Source organism: Physcomitrium patens, chromosome 1 (genome assembly GCF_059467195.1).
Source record: "Physcomitrium patens ecotype Gransden chromosome 1, ASM5946719v1, whole genome shotgun sequence".
In the NCBI taxonomy this organism is placed as follows: Eukaryota; Viridiplantae; Streptophyta; class Bryopsida; order Funariales; family Funariaceae; genus Physcomitrium; species Physcomitrium patens.
In genome coordinates this window covers 21,853,764-21,865,744 of record NC_143410.1, presented here as the reverse complement: position 1 = coordinate 21,865,744, position 11,981 = coordinate 21,853,764, and the positions used below count along the sequence as shown (strand labels likewise).

Here is an 11,981-nt window from a genome sequence, read left to right as displayed (position 1 = left end):
ACATGCATGAAAGTTTTTGCCCCTTTAAATGAGAATTTAATTATACTAGATTTATGATTTTTTACTTAATTAGCAAAAAACTTGATTATGCTATGAAAAAATTTAAGATTATAAAAAATCTAATCTATCTAAGGATTATACTTTTCTAACCATTATAAATTAAGAATGACTAGATTAAAAAAAGATCTAATAATATTAAATACTATTGAGCTACTAGGACCATTTATTGCTATATTTTTAAAAATATTTTTATAAATAATATCTCTTAAAGACAAAAAAAAACCACCTATGACTTTTATATGCACATGCTTAATTTTTTTTAGTATAAATATTCTATATATTTTAATAAAGTTTTGATTTAAAAAATAATTTGAAACTTTTGAATTTAATAAGATAAATTACAAAGCTTTGTAATTTTTAGGTCTTAAACAAATATCTATTGTAAAAAAAAACGAAGGTTCTAAAGAAAGAATATAACCTTGCTTAGGTATTACACAAGATTCTAGCCATAGGATCTTTATCTTAGGTGGACAAATTCAGTATTTGGCATATTGTCTTCATTGAAAACCATGCTTCTTATTTTGTGGTCGTATTATATTTTTGGATAATATTGAACAATGTACTTAAAGTTCTTTATAATATAAGCACAATTATTCTTTATAATATTGAAACTTTGTTTATTCAAAAAGATATTTAAAACATACCATATCAATTTACATGTCTTTTACTTCAAAATGTATGTGTTAAAAAGATGTTGGTATTGCCATCAAATTATAAAGATGTTTAAGCAAACTAATGAAGTTTTCAAATCAAAATTCAACAAAGCCAATTGTCACACATCACTACAAAATCATTCAAATTAAATAATATGTTTAAACATATTTTTTTAAATATAAAAGAGAAGTTTTTATGCTCAAATTGACATTCAAATAAATAAATAAATAAATAAATAATATAAAAATGTACACACTATTTTTTTTATCTCGACTGTATGAATACATTCTAAAAATATATAAATTTTACAGTCACAATATATATATATATATATATATATATATACACATTTATAAACCGAGGACTTTTGTTAGTAACTAACAAACTTCAAAATGGTTTCTAATTGAGAGTAACCAAAAGAAAATAAGAATAAGATTTCCCACATATAGACAAGGCATTAAAAAGGAACACCACTCCAAATGACAAATATAGAAGACCACGCCGTGAGAATGGACGGAATAGAAAAAGTAAAAGGCAGGGGCGAAATCTGCCACGAGCCTTCCTCCACCCTCAACCCCTATCACCTTTCCCATGCCTCCACTGGTTCGGGCGGGCTCTGGTTCGGAGACAGGTTCGGGGACAGGTTCGGGGCCCGGATCGTGATTCTTTGCCCCCCTCCCCACCCGGTCGTGGATTCCTTCTGCCAACGTGCGCCGCGCCACTGCTGCAGAAGCAGCAGCAGGAGGAGGAGCTGGTGTTCCTCATCACTCGGATGATGATGCTGTGGATTCCGAGTGACTTCAATTGGGTGTCCATGGCCCAATTCCCCTTTCCTAGCTCCACGTCCTTTATGGTGGTGAGCTGGGTGGGTGCGACAGTTGGGCGTAATTAGGTACCAAGCCGGCCAATGGACAGTGCTCTCTTTTCCTTACAATAGATAAGACCAGAATTCAGAGGGGAAAAGGCACAAAGTCGTGAGGAGTGCATAAATGCTGGTGAAGGATGGTGGGCTTTGAGTTTTGCACATAAACGGCACGGAGGGAGTTGAAAATGAGAGCCTAAGAGGTGACGGGGTTGTGGTTGCATAAAGGAACAGTTAGTTAATGCCCACTTGCATCCGTCGTTGCGGTGCTCCGGTACCTTCTCCATTTCGAAACTGCTTTACATTGGGTGTCTAATCATTTCCGTGCTGGATTGTTGTTGAACCCATCTTCATTTCCTTGGTCCTCTGCTTTGCCTGGGTTGAGGTTCACCGCGAAAAAACCAAAAACTGGCCCTGTCCCCCCATCTGACAGTCATACTGCGTTTGTTCGTGTCTGTTCACTTCTCTGTTGTACACGTCGTATGCGTGACACAACCATGCACCCATCCAATCCAGCTCCTTACTCTGTCATGGACTGTGATTCTCTTCAAACAAGTACGTGGAATTCTTTTTTTACTCGAAGTTCACACGAAAGAAGCTTAATTTGAGGAGAATCTTCGTACTTCCCTTGCGATCTTCGTTCCTGTGGGAATTCCAGGGTGGTGCTGACCGATTCGAAATGAGCACAGTTACCAAAACAGACACATAATCCCAGAAGGTTGGAGCATGTCTGCATTGCACAACTGGGTTCCAGTGTGATGATTTGTTCAGGTAATACGCATGTTGGTTAACATTGCATTGAAACTTCATGGAATTTGAATTTATCTTTACAATCTAACACCGTTTCAGTAATTAAGACTTGGATCTCTATTTATATCTTCACGTGTGCCTAACAGTTAAGACTTATGAGCTGTAAAAGTACATATGTGGCATGCTTCGATAGCCTTAGCATCAAGTCACATCTAGACAAACCTGCATGCCTAAAAGAAACTAATAAATGATCTATTAAATGGTAATAAAACTCTTCCTGTAAAGGTTCTATCTACTTGACTCTCACTAACGTGAGAATACTATAAATAAAATTATTATTATAACGTGAGAATACTATAAACTGTGTCAGAAACCGCGTTTGTACAAATCCAAAACCGTTTTGAAGAATGTAGAAAGATTCCGAGTGGATTCTAAGTCCGTCAATGATCGGCAAGCTTTACAACGATGAAGGCGGTGGTTTTGTGTGATGACGGACGGTTTTGCTCAAGTTTACGGCTCGGTTCAGGGGTAAAATGCAAAAACTGCTTTGATAATTTTTATCAATTCAACCACTGCGCCGTTTCAATTTTTTTCTTCTGCAGCATATCGAAACCTCACACAATCCCCCCCCCCCTCCGAGATAGCTGGAAAACCTTAAATTGACGGTTTAAGAAATTCCGACGTTAGAGATTGCGATCTGTATCCTATATGCTGGATCACCTACGGCAACATTACCAATCTCTTCACCGTGTCTGGTTCGGACAGTCAGAGTTCCGGTACAACTTCTTTCGCTCCCACAGCAGCCGTCACGGGATTTGTTTTTGTGTGTCTGCATTACGATTCAACTTCCCAAGCTTCTCACCAAAATTCACTTGAGTTTTAATTTACCTTGCTTTCAATACAGCCACTACCTCCTTGCAGTGATCGACCTAGAATTAAAATTCTGAATATTGGTTCATTACATGATCTACATCAATGGCCAAGAGTCAAAATCACGAATAATGTTTGTTAATGAAAATTTTATACTGCTGCCACATCCGTCCTTCGAGTGCACGATAGATAAGCAATGAAATGTTGACACAGTCCATAACATGCTGTGAAGTCTTAAACAAAAAGAGAGAAGGATAATCATACAATATCAATCATCAATAGAAGGGAAAAAGAGCTAACCCCATGATCCGTTACTGTAAGCGAGCGAACCTGAACTGAAGCAAGCCTTACTGGGAAGTCAGCAGCACAATTCTCAGCCAATATGCCAAAAGATGTCTCGATTAAACCTAAGATAGCTCTACGAATCATTTTAGGCACATGTCGGAGTCTACATGTACCATATGGAATATCTCAGGTATGTTTAAATTTACCTGAAAAGAAAAGTTGCATGAGATTCATTCCAAGTTTCGTATGCAACAGAAACAATAAAAAAGAGGTCGATTTCAACAATTAAGTGCAGACTATTGCATTTATTTTTTTGTGTACAACTTACAGCCCTAATTAGGCGTTAGAATCGAAAACCTCATCACAAAGTTTTCAATAGCTTTTGAACTTTACAACACTCGAGAAATGCTGAAACTTTTGAATTGTATACTCGAATAAATTACAAATTTGGGGTCTGACAAATGCTTATCTGAACGGTACAGCGCTGCCATTATTTGCCATCAAATGCATTCTCTATCTTCACGATCAATTTTGGGACCACAAAATGCACAACCCATTCATCAATTATATTTTCCCAACCCTTGTCCTCCAATGCATTTTTCAAAGCTGCTGGAGTTGTCTCCCAATTGGCACTGAATTTCTACTCAGACCTCAATGATAAGTTGATATCAAACTTCGAAAAGACAAATTATTTGAGAACAGTATCTGTTAAATCAAGTACTCCACAGATTTCACCCCTAATGATGACTTGAAGGTACCTGAGTGAAACCTTGAACATGGAACAAGCCGTGCTAAGTCTCATACCGTTCATTCAAATAAACTTTGAGCAGCTCTGCCACCCTCATGGGCATTGTGCTGGAGAACCTCGAAGTGAATCCATGTAAACTTAGATGTGGAACGATCAATTCGTTGGCAAATTATGGTAGAGCTCCTCCTCTATTTGCATTTGATAATAAATGTTCTCTTTGTAGAAGTAATAGTGTTCGCTTGTTTTCCACAAGCCAAGCTTATTGATATGAGGAGTGTAGAGAAGCTCGTACAAGTGGTAGATTCTGGCTAACAATTCGGTCCTAAAATGGTACACGCCAAGAGTTCTGTTCCCCATATTTCAAGTACCAGTACACCTCTACAAGCATGATGTGACCCAAAAGCAACTGTTGAAATCAATCATGTAGCTGAAATGACACGTGAGGCGGAATAATAAATCGACCATTTCTTACTTGATCTTCCTTAAGTGTTTCTGGGTGAAAAGCAGCTTCATGTCGAAGTCATAATAGAAGCCCTTCTCAATCCAAGGACCGATTGTGACTTCAGCTTCTGAAAACAGATTTTGCACGGCCATTATCAACACGTGTACTCTGAAGATTTAACACGAAAAGTCCAAAAAACTATCGTCACAAAGTCCAACTTCGCATGAAGCATAGTCTGCTCGGAAGATCAATGCATATACATTCATTCTCGTCTCAAGCACAAAATCCCGACAAGATTTTCAACCTCTTATGGACAAGGAAGTGTTGGTGAAGTTTCCTCAAAACTAAACAATTTTGACCAGGAATCTAAACCGAAGTCATTTGGGCGGAACTTAGAAGACGATAGAGGACGATAGAACCTAGAAGACAATAGTAGACAACAGAGGACGCTTGTGGGAGCAGGCGGGACTTGAAGATTGCAGACTATTACTGCCCAAATAACAAGCTGCAAACAGAAGGTGCATCAAACCCTAATTTCGATTTCGGAATTTTGATTTCTGTTTATTGCACCCTGCTGCAAATGCAGTATGAGGATTAGTACAGAGTAGAATCGGCACGACTATGGAACAGAGGTAGTACAATGGTGACTACCGCGGCACTTGCAAAATCACTGCTCTGGATGAACACATCTCGGGTCATCCAGGCCACGCCTTATCGTTCTGGCCCAAAGCTACAATTGAGTCTATTAGTGGCCACTTTAGCTAGTATCAATCACAATGCCCTTACCATGTTCAATCTTACCCTAATTGGATTCACACAGATGAAACATCCCTTGTGTATAAAATTGCAAGAATGGGTGAATATAAACTTAATAGAACCATCCATGAAGATCAGTTGCATACAGATGCTCTAGAGAGACTACTTTGTCTTAATCTTTGAAATAGAAGCCAAATAAATGGAGGCCCTACAATGCAGCCTATTACACTTCAAGTCTTGTATATTGTACCTGCATTCACAATGACCTCAATTTGACTTCCACGTACCCAAAGTAATCAAAATTCCACTATAAATTAGATTTTTGAGACTAAATGACATCCTCTACAGAACACTCTTAAACATATATGTAGTTACAGGCAAGGTTGTTTGGACCTAAAAATAAGAAGCATATTTGAAGAAATCCTCAATCCCTCATATTTGCATTCTTGTTGCAAAAGTGAAGGCAATTCCCTCTTCTATTATCTTTCCAATTCCTACTAATAAGGAGGTAGAAATTATCTTCAAATGCAAGAAAATACCATGGCAATAGAAGCATTACCTCAAGCTTAAACATGGCAAAGTTCATTGCCTACAAAAAAAAAAAAAAAAAAAAGGATAAATAGCCACCAACCAAAAAGACTTCCGACCTTAGATCCAACCGAGGATAATCAACTTTAGAACCAAGTCTATGAACTATATTAAGAACAATCTCATAAACAATCTACTTTCAACTTTATTCATAGAAGAAGAAGTAACTAAAATTATAAATATTCTAGCCTTATATGTAGATAATATATTAGATTTAATGGAAGAACTATTCCTTTCTTCTCCCTTTAATGACCTTAATACATAGGTGGTTGTTAGATGTAATAGAAGGCCATTGAAACATCCGACACCACCTTGAAGTTGCAAACCATCTCCCAATAAGAAATAGCCACTAGCTTCTAATGTGGTAGAAGAGCTAATATAAAATATACTGAACTTCTCCAATACCCTTTATGAGGAAGTCCAGCGAGTACAAATTTGGCCCATCATTTATACCATAATCCATAATACATAGTGAAAGTATCTTAGTTTGCTCCACAACAATGTACATGATATCCAAATTATATTATCAACAAATATGATCCAAACTTACAATAATATTTAAGAAGTATGTTTGGAGCAATTGCAAATTATCTTCCTAATGAACCTCAGATTGAGAAGCAAAGATATCACCTTTAGAAGTTGAAAATTAGTCCAATGGATTGATCAATGGTAGCTACTTCCTAATAGAACCTCCTTTTGCCACACCCTCATCCTTATAGAAATTCTCTCCTTGGACAATTCATTCTACTTCAACAAGACCATATATCATTGGATAGAAATGGATGACCTTAAAATCTGGACCCATTTAGAATGAGAGATGGCAAAAAAAGAGCACTACCATCTCATATTACTAGTTCAAATTTAGAATCTTGATATAAACAAAAGAAATTTTTTTAAGATGGAAACAATGATTTACATTGATTTTATCATGAAGTGGAAAAATAAGCTCAAGTTTTATGCCATGTATTTGTATCATGGATATATATATGTTTACATCAATAATTACTTATATGATTAAGTAGAAATATGTAAATATAAATTAATTTTATAAAGTCTTTTAGTGAAGCTTCTTATAAGCTTCATAGATGTGGTTTTGACTTTAGATGTATTTGTAGGTTAGAAACTTAGCCAACAAGTTAATCACATGTTAGTAGCTTGTGGAACAAGTTAACTTCGTATAATAGCTTGTAGAACAAGGTAATTATGTGGCACATACATAGATAACTTGCCTTGCAAGTTAAGATATGTAGCTAACAAAGTCAACATGTTTTAGAGGTCCTATAGGACATCGCCATGTAGCTCCTAGTTAAGATTATATATGGAGGTAAGATTGAAGCCTTCTTCACTCTTGTTAGTGCTGTTCTAGTCAAAAGTCTTGTTTCAAGAATTTCTAGTCTTCTTATTTTTGGTAATAGCCATTCTAGTTAATATTACATTATCTTTTGAGTGACTCTCTAGTTTTCTTTAGTGACATAAGAGTGTATTGAAGATTATCTTTCTTTGAGATTCATATTGTTGACAATTTGACAAGAGTACTAATGTACTACTTTTGTCTTGTTTTAGAAGTGAGTAGATTATCCCACTTCTATTGTTTATATTTTAAAGATTGCAGACTATCACCTTTTAAATAAAAAAATCTTATTTTCTAACATTGATCTTTTCTTAAAGAGAGTTGATTATCCCTCTTTGTAAATTTTTTTATTAGAGGTTGTGAATTACCCTCTTCTAATTTAACTTTTTTGGATTTGTTTGAATTGTCTATGGAAGGAAAGATTATGAATGCTACTCCTAGCGGAAGTGAAAATAGATTTGCAATTATTGCAAATCTTCATAAGCTTGTCAATACTCTTAGAGTGGAAATTTCATATATTTCTAACATGAATCATGTAGGTACTATGCCTACGCATATGGAAGAAGTTCAAAGTCTGTGGCAAGAAGTTGTGCAATTGAAAGAAGCAAGTAGATCAACCTCACAACCAAATCCAGGGAGTTTTGCTTCTACAAGTATAATAGGGATACGGATTAATATACCTGAGAAGTTTGATAGAATAAGATCAAAATTTCAAGGATTCTTACAATAAGCCAAGCTCTATTTAAGATTGCATCCTTTCTAATATCCTGATGGATTTACTCAAGTTGGATTCATAAATACACTTCTATCAGGAAGTGCTCTCTTTTAGTTTGCACCTTTAATGAAAAAGATTCACAACTCTTTTATGATTTGAATTCATATCTAGAAGTGTTTATGGCCACATTCGGAGAAAGTGATGAAGAATGAGTAGCAAAGATCAAACACTATCTTTACAACAAGAATCACGATTAGCCACCTTATATGCTGCTAAATTCCAAAACCTAGCTTGCGATGTGGGCTGGAATGATAAAGCATTTATCAATTGATTTTGATATGGATTGAAGGACAATGTCAAAGATTTATTATTAACAATGCCAAATGCAAAATCTTTGGAACAATTTATTAGTCAAACCATTGTATGTAATAATTGATTATTTGAAAGGTGTTAAGAACAAAACTTGGCTTGAAAAGAATAAATCAAGTAATAGCGGTAATTTTTAAGTTTTTTGAAATATATTCATGAACATCAAAATCAATATAAATTGATACAATATGTTTTAAATCTTTCACAGAGTAGGAAAAGACTTGATGTCACCAAGAAGGTTTGTATTTATATTGTGGAGAAGCTAAGTATACTACTCAATATTGTCGAAAGAAGCAACGCAATTACAAAATGAGGAGCAAAATTACCAAAGAAAATAATATATAAAAAAATGAGTTTTTTCAGCTATAATAGGAACCATATAATTAGAATCATATACAATACGTAATAAAGGTTCTATTCACTCCTTAGATCCTTCACCTTGTTTTATAATAGATGTATATTTAGGACCTAAAAATCACAAAGTCTTTACCTTATTAGATTCAGGAGCCTCAGCCTGTTTTATAGATAAAGATTTTGTCAAAAATCAAAAAATATCTTTAGTCAAGAAAACTAAATCCGTATATGTAAAAGTCATAGATGGTAGTTTGTTGTCTTTTGGAAATATTATCCATGAGACTATTTTTTTAGATGTAATAATTAAAGATCATAATATTATAGCAGTATTTAATGTAATAAGATCTCTCTCTAATCCAGTTATTTTAGAATTATCATGGTTAAAAAAATATAATCCTCAAATAAATTGGATCTCTTTTAACCTTAACTTTTCTAGTAGTATAATCCAAGTTCAAATTAGTGAAGTAGAAGCAAAAAAGTTTAATACATCCAAAACTTTATTGGTAGGTGTAAGAGCTTTTATGCATGCTACAAAAGAAGTCATCTTTTACTATATATGCTATGTCTATTTTTAATGGTGAAAAGATATTAAGTGATATTCCTAGCTAATATAAAGAATCCCAAGATATTTTTTAAAAGAAGAATGTAGATATTCTTCCAAAGGTCGATGTGACTTATGAATACACTTGCTATTATCGTATTACATATTATCTTATTTAGAAATGCGCCGGGCACCTAGCTGTAGAAGGTAAGATTGCATTTCATAAGTATCTAAAAAATCCTAATAGGTTTCATCCATATGAGAAGATTCTAATCCAAATTTTAATCTAAAAGTGCTAAAAAACACTCTTCTTAGTAGCCTCAATCACACATAAACCTCAATTACCTTATTACTTTCATATTTAAGTAATTTAGATTTTTTTTATAAGCCACAATCCTAATCAAAAAGTTTTAACAAGCTATAAATTCTAATTTGATTTTCCACTTGATATAAAATTTTGCATACAATTTTTAATATAAGTCTTCTATATGCACAAAAATTTTCAACCCAATTCAACTTATAGATTGTGAGAAAACCTTCCAAAAATTGCATTGATGTCACTCTGTTGCCAACTTGAAAGGTGAAGCAAAAATCAAAGCAATGATTTCTCCTTCTCCAACTATTAACTTTGACTCAAAATTGGTATGCAACTTGATCTTTAAGTCTTTCAAAATCATGCCAAATTTCACCTTGATTCGACTAGTAAAACTCTAGATATCACAAAATCTCTATCTAACTCCACACTCCAACTTCTAATACCCTCTTGTGCTAAAAACTATATATCTCTAAACCACATTATTAGATTATCACAAAATTTTGTATACACTTAGTAAATGCAATAATCCAAATAATATTAAATTTTGAACTATAGATATTATACCAATTGCATAAACTAGCCAAAATTGTTAGCCCTAGTTATATTATATAAAATCCAAATCACCAATATAATTTCTGATTTTGAATAACAATTTCTAAGTCCCAAAAACCTTACAAAAATAGTCTTTATGCCTTTAGAAAGAACTTTAAGTTAGCTCTGAAATCTTAATCTTTGATCTTCGAATTAACTCCTAATTTGCCCTAAGCAATCATTTTAGTGACCAAAGATTTGATTTCGACCTTGCCTCACAAATGGTCAATCTCTGAGTATCAATCTAATCTATCCTTAGGATTTTTTAGCCCAATCCTACCCTCAACTTGACCTTAGTATCAACCATATCAACCAATTACCTCTTCTACCTTGATTTTAATAATTTATGGCCTTTCTAAGGTAGTAAAAAAGTTTCTATATCCTAGAAGATAAAAATAATAACTAAATTTTATCTACTTGATATTAAGATAAGAAAATAGGCTAAGAGGCTTTCATAAAAGTCTTATTAAAATATTTTGAATTCTTGTTGAACTAATATAATAGAGTAAAAATTAAAAAATTATTTTTAGTCATATTTTTAATATATAATTGTGTCACAACACAACACCACTTTTCAACATCTTATAAATGATATTTTTCGTGAATTTCTAGATGATTTTGTTGTTTGCAAATTAGACGGCATTCTAATCTACTCTAAGAATACAAAAGAATATGAACTTCATGTTCATTGTATATTATAGAAACTTAGATATATAGGATTATATACCAAGTTAGAAAAGTCTGTATTCGATACTACTCAAGTTTATTTTTTAGAGTACATTATTTCTAATAAAGGCCTTATGATAGATCCCAAGAAGGTCCAAACTATCATAGATTGGAAGATTCCAAAAATAATATGAGATATACAATGTTTTTTAGACTTTGCTAATTACTACTAAATCTTCATCAAAAACTTTCCTCAAGTTGCAGCTCTACTTAAACGTTTGACTTATAAAGACAAACTTCAGTGGAATAAAGAAGTAGAAGTATCATTTGATGCTTTAAAAAAGAAGTTTACTTTTATACCAATCTTACATTGTCTCGACTTCTTTTAGATATTTTTAGTAGAAATAGAATCGTCAGACTTTGCTATGGATGTTGTATTGTCACAAATAGAAACACATGACAAATTCTACTCAGTAGCTTTCCATTGCAAGAAATTTTCAGTTACCAAGATTAATTATGAGATCCATAATAAAGAGCTCCTTGCAATTGTGGATTCATTTCAAGAATGGCATCATTATCTAGAAGGCACTTCAAGTCTAGTGACCATATGTACGGATCATAAGAACCTCAAGTACTTCACATCGGCACATATTTTGAATCATCATGAAGTCCATTAGAGCATGTCTTTATCTAGATTCAATTTCAAGATTACTTATCAATTCAAAAAACAACAAGATCTATTATACACCATTTCTAGATATTTTTATCTTGTACCAAAAAAAGGAGATGCATCTTTTGATCAACAAAGAATAATCCTCTTGAAGCCTAAGCATTTTCATCTTCAAGCAATAAAATCAATATTGACTGTTAATTCAACTATTGTCAAGCAAATTCAATTGAGTATATCATCTGATTCTCTTGTTTATGATATTAAGAATAATTCTTCTAAACACTTCAAAGTTTGAGTTCAAGAACAACTTATTATATTTTGAAGATTGTTTATATATTTTAGAAGACAAGACACGATTACATGTTCTTCAAGCTCGTCATGATTTTCTAGCAG

At 33.5% G+C, this 11,981-nt stretch overlaps 1 protein-coding gene across 2 annotated transcripts; it reads right to left on the bottom strand.

Annotated features, from left to right (window-relative positions):
* Nucleotides 1-2,848: 2,848 nt before the first annotated feature.
* LOC141045836 (threonine--tRNA ligase, chloroplastic/mitochondrial 2-like) lies at nucleotides 2,849-3,658 on the bottom strand. Of its 2 annotated transcripts, none has more exons than XM_073536645.1 (2): nucleotides 3,527-3,658; nucleotides 2,849-3,155 (listed from the first exon to the last, which is right to left on the bottom strand). In XM_073536645.1, the coding sequence occupies exons 1-2, from the start codon at nucleotides 3,623-3,625 to the stop codon at nucleotides 2,994-2,996; spliced, it is 261 nt and encodes an 86-aa protein (XP_073392746.1). In that variant the 5' UTR covers nucleotides 3,626-3,658; the 3' UTR covers nucleotides 2,849-2,993. The 2 variants fall into 2 exon arrangements, with proteins under 2 accessions (XP_073392746.1, XP_073392739.1); XM_073536638.1 differs by having other exon boundaries at nucleotides 3,497-3,628.
* Between the last annotated feature and the right edge of the window lie 8,323 nt (nucleotides 3,659-11,981).